The sequence below is a fragment of the Gallinula chloropus genome, assembly GCF_964237585.1.
Source record: "Gallinula chloropus genome assembly, chromosome: 29".
NCBI classification, from domain to species: Eukaryota; Metazoa; Chordata; class Aves; order Gruiformes; family Rallidae; genus Gallinula; species Gallinula chloropus.
In genome coordinates, this window is record NC_140114.1 from 2,308,168 (window position 1) to 2,325,477 (window position 17,310).

Consider the following 17,310-nt stretch of genomic DNA (forward strand, 5'->3'; position numbering starts at 1 on the left):
GAGCCCAGCACCCCATCCCCACCCCCTGCCCCCCCCAAGCCCAGCACCCCATCCCCACCCCCAGCTTCTCCCCACGAGTGACCCCTCCAGCAGACCCCTCCCCAGCAGTGAGGACTGACCCAGACCCCCCCCCCCTTTCCCCATCCCCATTTCTCTCTCCCCCCTCCCACAGCCCCAGAAGCCTCACCGGGACACAGAGACCCCCCAAGGAGTATTTGGGGACCCAGGGAGGGGACCCAGCTTCTCCCTGGGTGCTGCTGGAGGAGCCTCCCAGCTCTGGAGCAGGAGCCACAACACCCCTTTCCTCAGCTTCACAACGCTCCAGCTGATGTCACCCCCTCCCCTGCACCCCCCCCAGCCTGATGAGGAGACAGACAGACAGACAGACACCACCTGCCCACCCCCCCAGGGGTGAGGGAGGGGGAGGTGGGGGTGTTGGGGGTGGGATGTCCCAGCCTGGGCTGTGATTGGGAAAATACAGGTCCCAAAATAAACCCCCCACCCCGTGTTTGGGTTCAGGAGCTCAAGGCACAGCCCCAGGATGGGGGGGTGGGGAGGGATGTGTCTGCTCCAGGCTGTGTCTTGACTGGACTGGGGTTTCATACTGGGAATGTGGGACCAGCCACTGGTTGGGAGGTGCTCCAGGCTCACCAGCCTCTCCCAGCATCAGTTGGGTGCTGCTGGGGGGGGGTTATCCTCTTCCTGAGGGGATGAAGCAGCCAGTTTGGCTTCATCCCACCTGCCCCAGCCCCAGCAGGGAGATGAAGCCTGAGAAGAGCAGCTGGGAGACACAGCAGACTTCATTAGGGATTGCTAATTAGGGAGCAGGAACGGGCTCCCAGTAAAACCCAGTTCAGCTACTGGATGGGGGGTTCAATCAGTTCCAAGCTAAACCCCATCTGCTTCCCCCCAGGAGCAGCTCTCTCCTGCTGGGACACATGGCTACAGCCAGCAGGATCCAGCAGCAGAGGGGTTTGGCTCCCTTGGGATTCCTCATCTGCTAATTAAAGGGGGGAAGGTTCATTAGGGATGGGGCTCAGTGGGATGGGAAGAGTTTTGGGGTGCTGGGCAGGTTCCCCCCCCCCTTCCTGCTGCTCCCCATCCCCATCAGGAGCCTGAGGAGGAGCTGATGGTCCCTGCAAAGCTGATCTGCTGCCTGGGGATGGGAAGGGGGGAGGAGGAACCTTCCCAAACCAGCCCCTCCCTGGGACAGGCTGGGGAGCAGCCCCTTGGCAGAGCTGCCCTTTTGGGGCCAAACATTAAAAATTGGCTGATTTGAGGTTAAAAACCCATTCCTGGAGCTTATGCTGCCCCAATAACCACAGCCTGGGTGGGGGATCCCTTCCTGGGGGGGCTGGAAGAGCTGCAGGGACACCCCAAGGTGCCAGTTCCAAACTCAGCTGCCACCAGGTTGGTTTTCCATGGAAAAAACCTGGAGATTCCTAGGATTTGGGAGCAAAACTCCCCCCCCCACCCCCCAGGGCAGCTCTGTTGGGGTAAAACACAGAGCACACCCCACACTGGGCTGAGCATGAGGGGTCCCAGCTGCTTTTATTGGGAAGGGGGACAAGGGACACACTGAGGGGTGGTGGCAGCAGGGGAGTGGGAAACCACATCCCCAACAGAGAGCTCCTCCCAGGGCAGGCTGGGGTGTTCCCACAGGCTCTGGGGCTCCCAAACTGGATGAATCCTGGGGTTTTCCCCCTAAGGATAAGGATTTGGGACTGAAGTGCTGCAGGTCTGAGCTGTCCTGAGCCCTGGGGTCCCTGTGGGGCACCCACCACCCCTTCCCCTGGCGGGTGCTGGCGTTGGCAGCGCCGCCTGTTCTGTCCCTGCCAGGACAGGGGTCCCCTCAATGGAGACACTTGTCCTTGTGCTGAGCCTACAGCCCTTGTGTCCCCTGAGCCCACTCAGCCCCGTGGGGACACAGATGCAGCATTGTGTCCCAACTTGGGGACAGAGAGGAGGAAAGAAACGCCCCAGGGTTTGCCTGGAGCTCTCCCTGTGTCCCACCCAACATGCTGGGAAAGGGCTGTTTGTCCATACCCAGCTTCCCAGGGATGCTGGAAGCAGCAGACAGCCCAGCCCAACCCTGCTGCCTGAGCCAGGGTCACCCCCATGTCACCCCAGGAGGAGGAAAAGCAGCTCTGACCACCCAGATTTGAGAGGAGGGGGGGGGAAGCGTCACCCCCTTCCCCAAAGATTTATAGAGACTCAGGAGCTTGTCCACCCCCCTCCTCCTGCTCTGTGTTTGTCTCCAGGGGGGTGAGGACGGAGTAAATCTTCCAAAAATGAAGCCAGAGGGAGGTCAGCAAGGGGGAGGCACCTTCACATGGCTGCCAGGCCAGCAGCAGAGAGCAGGGTCAGGATGAGGACCAGCACCCCAGACTGGTTGACTTGGGGAAGCTTGAAGCCCTTCCCCATGTCCCAGGCCTGTGGGAGAGAAGAGAAGAGACACAGGAGGGTTAAAGCCACAGGGGACTGGTTGACTTGGGGAAGCTTGAAGCCCTTCCCCATGTCCCAGGCCTGTGGGAGAGAAGAGAAGAGACACAGGAGGGTTAAAGCCACAGGGGCTGGGACTGTCCCTGACTCAGACACCGTGTTGTGGTGGCAGCTGGCCCCAAAAAACACCCTTTGGGTACAGCCTGGGGGGAGGGCTAAGCACCCATCACCACAGGGCAAGGGTTGGGGGGGCTCCCTGGGTGCAGACACACATGTGCTGTGGCAGAGAAGCTTATCCCCCCCCTCTCAAACCCCCCCCCCCCAAAGCCACACAGGAGCTCTCCCTAATCCCCAGCGAGCCAGGTTTGCCTGGGGAGCAGCAGCTGCTCTCAGCCTCTTCTCTCCTGCTGACAGAAATGGGTTATACAGCACCAGGCAAGGCAGAGCTGGGAGGCAGCACCCACCTCCCTGAGCCAGCTGGGGGGTGGGGGGGATGAGCTGCAGCCCCCCCAGCACCTCTGTGTACACCCCAGGGGGGGGATGGAGCAAAGCAGAGGCTCATCTGGATGGATTTGGGGGGAAGGAGCTGGGGGTCCTCAGTTCCCAGGTGGGTCTGCACCTCTCAGCTGGCTTTGGGCAGTGAAAGTGGGGTGGGCAAGGGTGAGGGTCCCCTTTGGGTCCCCCTTGGGGGTTCAAAGCACCTGGGCTGAACCTGCTCCCGGGTGACTCTGCTGTCACCAGGGGGGGTCCACTGAGCACAGCCAGGAGCCAACGCTGCCAGTTTCCTCCTGGAGACACTTTAATTGGCACCCCAAGATACCCTCCCAGTCAGGGACTTCAGCACCCATTGGGCTGGGGGTGCTCTGAGCCAGCAGCTGGTCAGGACTCTGCTGTTCACCCCACAGCATCTCCAGGAGCTGCAGGACTGAGACTTCCAGGGCTGAGCTCAGATAACGAGCCCTTGGAGCGTGGGACAGGACCTGAGGAGGGGGCTCCTTGCACAGCACACAGCTGCTGTTCACCCCACAGCTCAGTCAGGCACCACAGAATCACTGAATCCCAGGCTGGGCTGGGTTGGGAGGGACCCCAAGGGTCCCAGAGCTCCAACCCCCTTGCCAGGGTTGGGAGGGACCCCAAGGGTCCCAGAGCTCCAACCCCCCTGCCAGGGTTGGGAGGACCCCAAGGGTCCCAGAGCTCCAACCCCCCTGCCAGGGTTGGGAGGGACCCCAAGGGTCCCAGAGCTCCAACCCCCCTGCCAGGGTTGGGAGGGACCCCAAGGGTCCCAGAGCTCCAACCCCCTGCCAGGGTTGGAAGGGACCCCAAGGGTCCCAGAGCTCCAACCCCCTGCCACAGGCAGGGACACCAACCTCCAGGCCTGGAGCTACACAAGGTTGCCCAGGGCCCCATCCAACCTGGCCTTGGACACCCCCAGGGATGGGGCACCCACCCCCTCTCTGGGCAGCCCCTTCCAGCCCCTCACCACTCTCTCTGGACAGAACTTCCCCCCAGTCTCTCCTCTCCCCCTTCCCTTCTCCAGCTTCACCCCATCCCCTTGTCCTGCCATTATCCACCCTTTAACAAGCCCATTCCCCTCCTGTTCCTCTGCTCCCTTCAGGGACTGGGGGGCTGCAGTGAGGTCCCCCCACAGCCTTCTCTTCTCCAGGCTGCCCCAGCCCAGCTCCCTCAGCCTCTCTCCATGGGGAGCTGCTCCAGCCCTCTGAGCATCCCCGGGGCTCCTCTGACCCCTCTCCACCAGCCCCACATCTCCCTTGTGTTGGGCCCCAGCTCTGGACACAGGACTCCAGCTCTCCAACACCAGCCCCTCTCAGGTACAGGGTACAACACCCAGCAGTGCTCACATCCCCCATTCCCATACTGGGAACACTGGGAGCTGTCAGCACCCAGGTCTGCAGTGCGGCTCCCACACGTGACGCTCCTGCCTGAAGCAGGAGGATCCTGTCACACTCTGGGCCAGCTGCCTTTGCAATTCTCTCCTGTGAAACCAAACTCATCTGGAGCTGCAGGAGACACAAAAATCAACGACAAGAAGCAGCACAGCTCGTCCTGTTCCCAGCAGGAACCTCTGGGCTCTCCCCCCCTCCTTCATCAAACACAGGAAGCTGGGATGAAGGGAGCTGCTTGTTCCACGCTCCAGCCTGGAGCAAACAGCCCAGGTTGTTTTCAATCCTCTGCCACACATCTCCTGAGCTCGTTAAACATGATGAAGAGGGAGGGAACGAGCAGGGGGTGAGCCCATGGACACATCTCCCACTGCCCCCACAGCTGAGGAGGCACAGGGAGGAGGGGGGAGATGCTTCTACCCAGTGAGGGACCAGCAGAGTGATGCTCTGTGTGATCTCAGCGTAGCCAAAAATAGGCTGAGAGGCACAGGAGGTGACTAACTGGCATTTCCAAGGGCACCTTGTCAGACACTGCACCCAAAAGCACCTTCCCCTCCCTCAGACACCTTCCCCTCCCTCACCCCCCTGGCTCTCCGTGGAGGGGGTTACTCACAAGGTGTCGGACTCCATTCCAGGTGTGGTAGGAGAAGGGAAAAGCCAGAGCAAATTTAGCTGAGTAGATGAGGGCAGGGCCCAGGCTGAGGGATTTCACCATGGCCAGGTAGTGGGGGAACTGTTCTGGGAGCACCAGTGCAGCCAGTCCAAACAGGGAGACTCCTGGGGGAAGACAAAACCCATGGTTGGGGGGGGGGTGTTGAGTGTTACCAACCCTTTGCTCCCTCTGGAGAGACACCCAAGCCACCTCTACAGCTTGATGTCACCCAAACTGCCACCAGCAGCCTGTGGAGGAAGGAGGAAGGAGGAAGAAGGGCTCTTCACAGGGACAACGTGCCCTGGGGGTGCTGAGGGCTCAAACTGGGGCAGCAACGCCCTGCCTTACGACACCCAAACTGGTGTGAGCTCACCCAGCGGTGGCCAAACCAGCCCAAACTCAAGGTTAAAGGGATGATGAAGCAGAGAAATTAAAGTGGCAGCTCTTCAAAGCCCCCCACACACACATATTGGGACAGAAACTCCACCCCTGCCAACCACCAACCCAGTCAGGGACCAGTAAAGGCACCAGCAGACAGAGCTGGGGTGGCACACGTGGCTGCAGGAGCCACAGCAGCAGCTTCTCCTCCTCCTTTCTAGGCCAAGAGGGGTTTGTTGTGGGGTTTTTTTTAACTCCAGATGGTGCTGCCAAAAAAAACAATGAGGAGCCAGCAGGCAGCCAAGTCCCAATCCACTGGGTGCTCAATAGCTCCTGATTACACCACACATGGGAACTCCAGAGCTGAGGACATGGAGGGACCCAGCTGCTTCCTCCCTCAGCCACTTGTCTCCTCACCAGCCTTTGTGTTGGGCCTGTGAGAAGGGCAGCAAGTCCTTTAATTACAGCCCTTGATGAGGAAAAGCAGAATGCTTCCCACTCCTCCTCCTCCTCCTCCTCCCCCCAGCTTGCTGAGGAGATGAACACTTCCCACTCCTCCTCCCTGCTCCATCACCCTGGGAAGGGGCTTCTCAGGGGCTGAGGGATGGGAGAACAAAGGGAATGGCTGAACCTGACAGCAAGCTGGATGAGGAGGGTGGTTCAAGGGGCTGGGAATGGTCCTGAGCTTGGGCAGATTGAGTCCCAGAGCACCCAGTATGAAGCCTTTCTGGTGCCCTGGATTCATACAGGGAGCAGGGGATGCAGCCACCATGGAGGAACCAGGTATGTCACCTTCACTGCACCCAGAGCAGAGGATCTGTGCTGCCCTTGGTGAGGGCAGAGGGGGCACCTGTGTGCCCCTTTTCCAAGAGCCCAGCTCCCAAAACCTCCCAGGAAGCTAGGTGGATAAGGGTGGGCTCCAGCCCTCACTGCTCCCTCTAAGTCCTCAGCCCCACAGAGCTTCTCTGAGCCCCTTCTCCTCCTTCCCAGCAGAGAGCTGCTGGAGAAGCACCTTCCTGCTGCTGTGAGAGGGTGTTAATGGAGAGAAAAAGAGCTTTTCACAATTAAGACACCCTATCAATTAGCCAAACAGCCCCAAGTCAATTCCCTGGAAGGGAGCTTATCAGTTCTGGCCACCTTCTTCCCTGCTGGGATCTCTGGGAAAGCAGCAGCTGATCCCTGGAAAGTGAAACACTCTTCCCTGTGCTAAGGAAAATCCTCAGCTCTCCCTAACTGCTGGGCTTTCCCCCCCTCACATGAGGCCTCCAGTGAGGGTAAAGCAGCCAAAAAACAACCCCCTCCAGACCCAAAAGGGAAGGGATGGGAACAGGAGGAGGAGATGGGCCCATTCCAGGCACTGATGGAAACAAACAGGTCAGGGAAGGTTCCCAAAGGCTTTTCCATCCGGAGCAGCATCGCTGCCCTCACAGGGCTGGAGCCACTCACAGCACAAGACCCAGGGCCAGAGAAAGGCAGAGCACAGACAGCACAGGTTTCCCCTGAACCAGGGGCAGAGAGGGGTCTTCCCACCCACAGCCCCCTCCCCTCCATCACCCTCTCCCCCTCCTCTGAACCCCTGGGAGAGGCACAGACCTAAACTGAGCGCGACGCCGGTGCCGCGGTGCGTGATGGACATCGCCATGGGCAGGGACCACCTGTAAAACAACCACATTTGTCACCAAAACAGGGTCTGGAGGCCAGAGAGCTCAGCCTGGGGACAGCTCTGGGCCTGGCTGCCTGCTGCTGGGCGGGAGTTATTCGAGGAATCCAGCCAGAGCACAAGGGGAGAGAGGAGGGAATGTGCAGAGGCAGCTCGGGGATGGCAAATGCCACTGGCAGGGGCTGGGGAAGGGGAAGGGAGGCTGCTGAGAAAGCTGAACGGGGGTGAAAGGCTCCCTGCAGCTCTAGGAACAGAGGGGGAAGGGTTTGGGCATCCAGGCTGCAGGGTAAAGGACATGGGAAAACCATGGAGCCACCAGGAAAGCTGTCACCAGGTCACTTTGCTGAGGAAGGAGCCCAGAGCCCTGAGTCAGCCTCTTCCCTCCACCCCAAGACAGGTTTGGGAGGGGGCTACACCCCTCCACAACACCCCATATGGAGAGGGAGTGTCAGTGACCCATGGGGGAGGCTGCAAGGGTTGGAAGGAACCTCAAGGGATCATCAAGTCCAGCCCCCAATAGCTCACACCATCCAGAAGGGTGGTGGGAACACACAAGACCCCTCCCCACCCAAGCTGAGGGGGTCCCCCCCCCAACAAGGGATGGGGCTGTCCCCTGTCACCCAAAGCCAGAGCTGAGGGGGGCAGGGGGGTCCCTTACTTGTAGATGGTGACATGAGGGGACAGGGGACGATTGGAGTTGGTGTTCTTCTCCCAGAAACGGGCCATCTCCTCCTTGGCTGTTGTTCCCATGGGGACCACACTGGAAAGGAAGAGGAAAAGGGGAGGTGGGAGTGGGGGTGGGGGGGTGATAGACAGCACTTTACCCCCCCTACCCACTGCACTGGGGCAGCTTTCCACCCCTGCTGTGTGTGTGTGGACACACCAAGGGGGGAGGGCAGCTGCCAGCTCTCCCTCTGGGATCCATGGGGATAGAGAGGAGGGGAAGATGCTGCCAATGGAATCCACTCCTGAGCTGCCACCCCCCCCCCCCCATCCCCTCCCCAAGCAGCACCACCCCCCAAATCAGGGCACAGGAGATCAGATACCAGGTTACATAACCCTGATAACATCCAACCTGCTCTTTACTGCCCTGGTAATTGCAGGTTGGACTTAAAGAACGAGCTTGTAATTAATGTTCCCTGAGATTAAGCAGCAATTACACTCACAGCCCAATTTAGCAGAAAATAACCCTCTCTCCCTAAGCCCAGCAGCAGGAATCACAGAACAGGGGGGGGTTTCCACAGCTCCCATCCCTCCTGAACACAAAGACACCTCACAGAAGGGCTGAGAGGGTAGAGAGACACCAGGCTCCCAGCTCCACCCCCCACCCATGGACCCCCACGGTGACACCCTGAGTCCAGGTGATGGGCCAGGGTCACTGAGCAGATGAAGCATCCCCCCCCCCTTTCCCCCCCTTCCCCTGCATCCCCAGAGCCTCAGCTGGGATCCCTCAGGGAAGAGTTGAATCCCATTATTCCCAGTAAAACCTCAGACTCACTGTGGCAGGGAGAGGCTGGGGCCAAGCCGAGCCAGGAGGCACCTCCGACTGACACCTCTGCAATGAGAAGGGGGTGACAAGGCTTCCTAAGGGGGAAATAAAACACCCCAAAACCCCAGCAGTGGGGCTGGGGAAGGGGATTGGGCAGCTCCTCTCTCAAAATCAAGCCCAACCTGAGAGGATCCAGGCTTTTCCTGGACAAATCTGCCCCAAGCTCTTAACTACAGCCTCCAGACTCAGCCTGGAGGGGGGTGGTTCTTCCCAACACCCTACAATCAGCCTACTCAGCTGTTGTACCTTGTTTGTAAGATACAACCAGCACCCTGAGCTGGCAGCAACATCAGGGCAGCCCAGTTTTCACTCTCACTCCAGTAATTAGCAGGGCAGGCAGCACAAAGTCCCCCAGAGAGACACATCTGGTTCACCCTGCTGCTCTCCACGGGTCTGGGGTCAGGGTATCCAACCCCCCCTCCCCCCCAAAACCCCTTCTCCCCTTCCCCAAAACACTTGGGGGTTCTTAGTGTGTCACCTCTGCTGCTGGTTAAGCAAGGAGATGGGACATCCCCATCACAGCCCAGAGTTCCCATCATGGGATGGGAGGAAAGGGAAAAAAAGATCCAGAAGGATTTTGGGGTCCCCAAAGGAGTGGGGAGGAGCAGCCCCCCACCCCCAGCAGCAGATGGGGGCTGCAATCTGTGTGCTTCACTCCAGGACAGAGAGTCAGGGGTAAGAACCAACCCCTTCCCCAAATTGAGGAGCATCTGGACCCCCTGTTGTGTTGTTAAGAGAGGGGGGATAACCAAGCTGGGCTGTTCTCTGCTTGTCCTACAGCCAGGCTGGAGGACAGGGCAGGAAGAACAGCTGGAGAACAGCTCCTCAGCAGGTGTACAGCCCAAACAAAAGCAGCTATTGTCAACTCTGGGGATGTTTCCTCTCCCTCCAAAGCCAGGCTTGAGACACAGCAGGTTTTTGGGAGGTGTCCCAGCTGGATACAGGGATTTTCAGCACCCAGAGCCCACCCCAGGCTGCAGCAGAGTGTTTCCAACTGAACCCCCTGCCCCCCAGCCTGCCCAGAATCAGGGAATCACAGGCTGGGATGAGCTGGGAGGGAACCCAAGGGTCCCAGAGCTCCAACCCCCCTGCCAGGGTTGGGAGGGACCCCGAGGGTCCCAGAGCTCCAACCCCCCTGCCAGGGCTGGGAGGGACCCCAAGGGTCCCAGAGCTCCAACCCCCCTGCCAGGGCTGGGAGGGACCCCAAGGGTCCCAGAGCTCCAACCCCCCTGCCAGGGTTGGGAGGGACCCCAAGGGTCCCAGAGCTCCAACCCCCCTGCCAGGGCTGGGAGGGACCCCAAGGGTCCCAGAGCTCCAACCCCCTGCCAGGGTTGGGAGGGACCCCAAGGGTCCCAGAGCTCCAACCCCCCTGCCAGGGCTGGGAGGGACCCCAAGGGTCCCAGAGCTCCAACCCCCCTGCCAGGGCTGGGAGGGACCCCAAGGGTCCCAGAGCTCCAACCCCCCTGCCAGGGTTGGGAGGGACCCCAAGGGTCCCAGAGCTCCAACCCCCCTGCCAGGGCTGGGAGGGACCCCAAGGGTCCCAGAGCTCCAACCCCCTGCCACAGGCAGGGCCACCAACCTCCAGGCCTGGAGCTACACATGGGACCCCCCCCCCCCCCCCCCCCCTCCCTGAGCCAGGGGGTTTCCTCCCACAACAAACAGCCTCTTTTGGCATAAAATCACCAGCTTTTCCCAACAAAAAAACCCTTTCAGGGTGGATTCTCACAGCCAAATCAGAGACCCAGATCCCTGCTCAGCCCCAGACCCCTCCTCAGACCCAAAGTCCCCCCCCCTCAGCCCTACACTCCCCTTCCTCAGCCCCATGACCCCCCCTCCTCAGACCTAGACCCCCCCCTCCTCCTCAACCCCAGGACCTCCCCCCCTCCTCAACCCCAGGATCGCCCCCCCTTCCTCAGACCTAGGACTCCCCCCTCTTAGACCCAGACTCCCCCTCTCAGACCCAGACTCCCCCTCTCAGCCCCAGGACCCCCCTCCCAGCCCCAGGACCCCCCTCCCAGCCCCAGGACCCCCCTCCTCATGCAGCAGAGAGGAGGGGAAGGATCACCCTCTCCCCACAGCCCATCAATGATTTATTCCCCCCCCAGAACCCTCTTTTCCCAGCCTAAACCACCTTCCCCCCTCCTCCTCCACACCTCTGCTGGGGGCTGGGGCAGTGGGGGAGCAAGAACCAGCTCCAAACCACACACAGCACTTCAAACCAGAGCTAAACCCCCAATATATTTATGGATTGGGGGGAGGGGGGGGGGCTCCCCCCCCTAAATTCAACTCCTCAGAACTCCCCATCCTCCTGGCTGGGGGTTTAATGCTTTGGGATGCAAAGCATCACACCCTGCTCCAGCACAACAGCTCCCTGCTTACAAAACACAGCCCTCCAGCTAAGCCACCAAGGTCACCCTGGACCCAGGACCTGTCCTCTTCCTTATTTATCATCCCCCAAAATCCCTGCATCTTCTCCCCCCTCCCTCCATTAACTCCTATTTACTTCCAGATCATTGATGTGCCCCCAAAAAGGAGCCTCTGCACCCCCACAGAGAGCTCCCCACAGCATCCTGCTCACCCCCCACAGCATCTCAGCCACCCCCCACCCTGAGGAGGGCAGAAAGACTCCAGGGAACCCCACAGAATGTGGATTTAGGGGTTTTTTTTCCAGCTGGAGAAGCTGCAGCTCACACCAGACACCCATAAACAGGCAGCAGAGGAGCGGCGCCGGCTGGCTGGGGAGGGGGGGGAGGAGTTTTAGGAGGGGGGGGAGGAATTTTAGGAGGGGGGGACCAGCTCCAGAGCAGCATCAGCTGCTTGTTATTGTTTATCCTGCCAGACAGGGCTATAAAAATCCCTCAGAGGCAGCAAAGGAGAAGGGATCCTACACGGCTTTGCATCTGGCAAGCAGGAGATGGAGTTCTCAGGTGCAGGATGGAGCCAGAGCCAGGGAGTCTCTCTGGTTTTTAAACACCCCAGGGGGTGGCAGAGGCACCTCCCACCCCCCTTGTCCCTACTGCTGCCAGCACATCCTGCCCTTAAACCAACCTGCACACCCAACAAAGAGCTTTCCAGGAAGGAATGACACCCCCCCAAGCGCTGCCAGGGAGGGAATAGATTGGAATGGAATCCCAAAGTCCATCCCCAGGCTGGTATCACAGGGACCATGGGGAATAGGGGGGCTGGGAAGGGGGTGGTCGCAGCCTTGAGGAGGCACAAAACCTTCTGGAGGTGGGAAGAGGCACTTTTGGGCCAAGGAAAAGGCAGAGATCTTCCCCATCGCTGCTCAGCACCACGGGGACAGGGAGCACTGAGCTCTTAGGAAGCCATCAGCACCTTGGGGGTGGCACTGAGGGGTGGGGGGACACCCCCCAGTGCTGGTTTGGTGGCTATGGGGGTGTTTGTTCACCCAGGGAAGGCAACCAGGAGCCAGAGGGGGGAGGGGGGAGGTGGGGAGTGGGAATCCCAGAGCGTTAGGAGGCAGAAGGGACCTGGAAAGCTCATCCAGTCCCACCCCCTGGCAGAGCAGCATCCCCCAGGCTGAATCCCACAGGAACACATCCCAGGGGGTTTGAGTGTCTCCAGAAAGGAGACTCCCCAGCCTCTCTGGGAACCCCTTCCCAGGGCTCCATCCCCCTCACAGGGACACAGTCCGACAGCCCCATGGAGCACCCGCTGCCCCGTGGCCTGTGGCTGCCACCCCTGAGCAGAGCCTGGCTCTGCCCTCCTGCCTCTCCCCCTCGGCACAGTGATCAGTATTAATGAGCTCACCCCTCGAACGAGCCCAGCTCCCCCAGCCTCTCCTCACAGGGAAAGGGTCCCACTCCCTCCATCACCTCGGTGTCCCTGCACTGGGCTGTCCCAAGGAGCTCCCTGTGCTTCTGGAGCTGAGGGGCCCAGAGCCAGACACACTATTCCACTTCTCAGCAGCAACAAAGCACCAGCCGGGCCCACAACGGCCCCACGGAGCCCCCGAGCTGAGGTTCACCCCCCCCCCCCAGCCCAAAGGGGACCGGGCACCCCTCACCAGAGAGGCCACACGGTTCAGCCGACCGGGAAACAGGGCAGAGGGCGGGGGGGGGGAAGGAATCACCAGCTCCCCTCAGCTTCTGAACCCCAGGGATACACCCGCGGGGCCTGTCCTGTGCCTCAAACACCCCGAGGGACGAGCGCGAAGCACCGGAGCGCCTGGGAGTCCCGTGGAGACGGCCCGGCCCGGGGTGCCAGGCCCAGGGGATGCCGCGGGGGGCTGGCGGAGCCCCGTCCCCGCACGGGGGGCCGGTACCCACAGCCGGGCCGGGGGCAGGGAACCGGGACGGGGCGACGGGGCAACGGGACGGGGCAGCGACAGGGTAGCCCCGGCCCAGGCCCAGGCCCAGGCCCAGGCCCCAACCCCAGGCCCAGGCCCAGGCCCAGGCCCCAGGCCCAGGCCCCAACCCCCCTCCCCCGCCACCGGGGCTCCGTTCGCGGCTGCGGCCCGTCCCGACCCGACCCCGCGCCGCCTCCCCCACCGGGCTGAGCCCTCCCGGCGGCGGCACCGCGGCTCGGCCGGGCGGAGGAGCCCAGCGGGACGCGCCCGGCCCTCCCGGGAGTCACCTCAACGCCAGCGCCGCCATCTTGGAGCGCCGGAAGCGGCCGTGACGCACTTCCGCCGCCGGGGCTGCCCGGTGCCCCGGGGGTGCCGGTTACCCGGGGGCGGCCGCAGCCGTTATGCCCCGTTATCAGCCCTTATCCCCCGTCACTGCTCCCATCAGCCCCCGGGGGATCACCCCGTTGTCCCCCCCGGTTATCCCCGGGCGGCCACACCCGTTACCCCCCGTTATCCCCCGTTATCAGCCGTTATCCCCGGGCAGTTGCACCCCTTATTGTCCCGTTACCCCCCCGTTATCGCCCCCGGTACATGCAGTGGTTACTCCTGTTACCCCCATTATCCCCCCCCCCATCATCCCCCGTTACCCCCCCATTACCCCCCCGTTACCCCCCCCATTACCCCTGAGCTCTTACCCCCCCATTGCCCCCCCATTACCCCCCTGTTGCCCCCATTACCCCCCAAGCTGCCCATTACGTCCCCATTGCCCAAGTCCCCCCAAAACCCCCCATTACCCTCCCAACCCCCCCACTAGCCCCCAAGCTGCCCATTACCCCCCATTACCCCCCCAGCCCCCCCACTACCCCACTGCCCCCCCAGCCCCCCCACTACCCCCAAGCTGCCCATTACCACCCCACTGCCCCCCCAGACCCCCACTACCCCCCAAGCTGCCCATTACCCCCCCACTGCCCCCCCAGACCCCCACTACCCCCCAAGCTGCCCATTACCCCCCCACTGCCCCCCCAGACCCCCACTACCCCCAAGCTGCCCATTGCCCCCCCACTGCCCCCCCAGACCCCCACTACCCCCCAAGCTGCCCATTACCCCCCCACTGCCCCCCCAGACCCCCACTACCCCCAAGCTGCCCATTGCCCCCCCACTGCCCCCCCAGACCCCCCACTACCCCCAAGCTGCCCATTAACCCCCATCACCCCCCAGCCCCCCCACTAACCCCCAAGCTGCCCAATACCCCCCCATTGCCCCCCCAGCCCCCCACTACCCCCAAGCTGCCCATTACCCCCCCATTACCCCCCAAGTCCCCCCAAGCCCCCCATTACCCTCCCAGCCCCCCCACTACCCCCAAGCTGCCCATTACCCCCCCATTACCCCCCAAGTCCCCCCAAGCCCCCCATTACCCTCCCAGCCCCCCCACTACCCCCAAGCTGCCCATTAACCCCCCATTGCTCCCCAAGCTGCCCACTACCCCCCATTACCCCCCAGTCCCCCCCACTACCCCCAAGCTGCCCATTACCTCCCCATTGCCCTCTCAGCCCCCCTACTACCCCCCGAGCTGTCCATTACCCCCCATTACCCCCCAAGTCTCCCCAACCCCCCCCATTACCCTCCCAGCCCCCCCACTACCCCCCAAGCTGCCCATTAACCCCCATTACCCCTCAGCCCCCCCACTAACCCCCAAGCTGCCCAATACCCCCCCATTGCCCCCCCAGCTCCCCCACTACCCCCAAGCTGCCCATTACCCCCCAAGTCCCCCCAAAACCTCCCATTACCCCCCCAGCTCCCCCACTATCCCCCAAGCTGCCCATTAACCCCCCATTGCCCCCCAAGCTGTCCACTACCCCCCATTACCCCCCAGTCCCCCCCACTACCCCCAAGCTGCCCATTAACCCCCCATTGCCCCCCAAGCTGTCCACTACCCCCCATTACCCCCAGTCCCCCCCACTACCCCCAAGCTGCCCATTACCCCCCCATTACACCCCGAGCCCCCCCATTACCCCCCCATTACCCCCCAAGTCCCCCCATTGCCCCCCAAGCTCCCCTGTTACCCCCCAAGCCGCCCACCATCTCCCCCCAGCTACCAGGGGCTCCCCAGTTCCCCACCAGCAGGACCCCCCAGCAGCCCGTGAGGGGCAACAAATCCCCATCCATGACCCTTTGTGCCCAACACCCCCCCAATTTGGGAGCGTTTCACCCCAAAACACCGCTCGGGGCTCGGCCTGTCCTGGGGCTCGGCCTGTCCCAGGCCTCACGGGGCCCAACATGGAGCCGGGTGGGAACCAGCTCCGTGCCGGGTGGGGAGGGGAGCGTCTGCCATCAAAACCCCTCAAAACCTGAGGTCTCACCCCAAAACGGGGCCGGAGGAGAGGGTGCTGGGGGCAGCAGGGCCGCGCTTGGCCGCCGCTGGCAGTGGGGACCACACTTTGGGGGGGGGGGGATGCCAACAGCCAGCCTGTCACCCCAAAATGGCCACAGACACGATGTCAACCCCCCAGCACACTCCATATGAGACCCCCCCCCCCCAAATCCCTCAGGACCACCCCCCACACCCAATGCCAGTGCCCTCCAGCTCCAGCCACATTCCTGCTGGGCCGCCCCCGCCATGGATGGGAATGTGGCTGGACAAAGGGTGCTGTGTGCTGGGTGCCCCCCCCCACACCCCACACCCCACCCCATCACCGCGTGCTTCCCCCCTCCTCACCCCTCACCAAACTAAATGCCCCCTTTCAGCCCCGGGGGCACCCAACAACCCCCCCTGGGTCGTCCCCCCCCCCCACCACCACCTCCCCGGCGCCCATTGGCCCGAAGCCGGGGCGCTGACGGCGTCGTTGGGCGCTGCTGGTTCTTAAACCTCAGCCCCCATCCCGCCAGCACCCTTCGGCACCCCACTGCGCCCCGCCAGCCCTCCATGCAGCTGGGAGCCCGCGGGTGACAGGCAGCCACCATGTCGCAGGGCGCTGGGGACAGCGGCAGTCGCCTCCTCTTCCTCGCCGGGCTCCTCTCAGCGCTGGGTAAGGGTCTGGTTGGGGATCTCGGGGACCCCAGATGCTGGTGGAGGTGTAGGGGGGGTGGGTTGTGAGGAGACACCCTGGGAGAGGGGATGATGGGAGAAGGGGTGCTGTTGGGTGCCAGACCTCGCTGGGGATGGGAGAGGGGTGCTGTTGGGTGCCAGACCTCCCTGGGGATGGGAGAGGGGTGCTGCTGGGTGCCAGACCTCAGTGGGGATGGGAGAGGGGTGCTGCTGGGTGCCAGACCTCGCTGGGGATGGAAGAGGGGTGCTGCTGGGTGCCAGACCTCGCTGGGGATGGAAGAGGGGTGCTGCTGGGTGCCAGACCTCCCTGGGGATGGGAGAGGGGTGCTGCTGGGTGCCAGACATCGCTGGGGATGGAAGAGGGGTGCTGCTGGGTGCCAGACCTCCCTGGGGATGGGAGAGGGGTGCTGCTGGGTGCCAGACCTCGCTGGGGATGGGAGAGGGGTGCTGTTGGGTGCCAGACCTCGCTGGGGATGGGAGAGGGGTGCTGCTGGGTGCCAGACCTCCCTGGGGATGGAAGAGGGGTGCTGCTGGGTGCCAGACCTCGCTGGGGATGGGAGAGGGGTGCTGTTGGGTGCCAGACCTCCCTGGGGATGGGAGAGGGGTGCTGCTGGGTGCCAGACCTCCCTGGGTATGGGAGAGGGGTGCTGCTGGGTGCCAGCCCCAGCCCTGCCGTTGGGGACACCGGGGTTGAGGGTCCCCAAAAAGGCCCCTGTGGTGGCACAAAGAGCTGCTGTCCCTCCCTGAGCCTTCTGCTTTCTCTGGGACCAACAAAAGCCCTTTGGTGGCTGGGCACGGGGCCAGCAGCCACGGTGATGGACACCAGCCCGGCGCTGGGGTCCTCCATGGAGCTGATGGGTTTGTACCCCCCCTTCTTACCCCCCTGACCCCACCCCACCAGGGCCGTCCCCGGCGGGCTCCATCCACGTGTACACGCAGCGGGAGGTCCACGGCACCGTGGGCTCCCACGTCACCCTCTCCTGCAGCTTCTGGTCCAGCGAGTGGATCTCTGAGGACATCTCCATCACCTGGCACTTCCAAGCCGAGGGCTCCCGCGACAGCATCTCCGTAAGCACCCGCTTTTGGGGGGGGGACACACACACAGGGTGGCCCTGCCTTGCCCCCTAGAGCTGCCATATAACCCCCTATGTCCGTGTGTCTGTCCCCACCGCCAGATCTTCCACTATGCCAAGGGCCAGCCCTACATCGACGACGTGGGCAGCTTCAAGGAGCGCATGGAGTGGGTGGGCAACCCCCGCCGCAAGGACGGCTCCATCGTCATCCACAACCTGGACTACACCGACAACGGCACCTTCACCTGCGACGTCAAGAACCCCCCTGACATCGTGGGCAAGTCCTCCCAGGTGACCCTC

At 62.6% G+C, this 17,310-nt stretch overlaps 2 protein-coding genes across 2 annotated transcripts; one reads left to right on the top strand and one right to left on the bottom strand.

Annotated features, from left to right (window-relative positions):
* Nucleotides 1–2,160: 2,160 nt before the first annotated feature.
* On the bottom strand, nucleotides 2,161–13,201 carry SDHC (succinate dehydrogenase complex subunit C). Its single transcript, XM_084276834.1, has 6 exons — nucleotides 13,179–13,201; nucleotides 8,532–8,588; nucleotides 7,692–7,793; nucleotides 6,967–7,028; nucleotides 4,957–5,120; nucleotides 2,161–2,433 (listed from the first exon to the last, which is right to left on the bottom strand). The coding sequence occupies exons 1-6, from the start codon at nucleotides 13,196–13,198 to the stop codon at nucleotides 2,329–2,331; spliced, it is 510 nt and encodes a 169-aa protein (XP_084132960.1). The 5' UTR covers nucleotides 13,199–13,201; the 3' UTR covers nucleotides 2,161–2,328.
* A 2,649-nt stretch (nucleotides 13,202–15,850) lies between these two features.
* MPZ (myelin protein zero) lies at nucleotides 15,851–17,310 on the top strand (the record flags this gene model as incomplete). The annotated part of the gene is made up of 3 exons (XM_084276678.1): nucleotides 15,851–15,917; nucleotides 16,839–17,005; nucleotides 17,113–17,310. Coding segments are annotated over 3 exons (432 nt in total), but the record flags the coding sequence as incomplete, so codon positions are not given.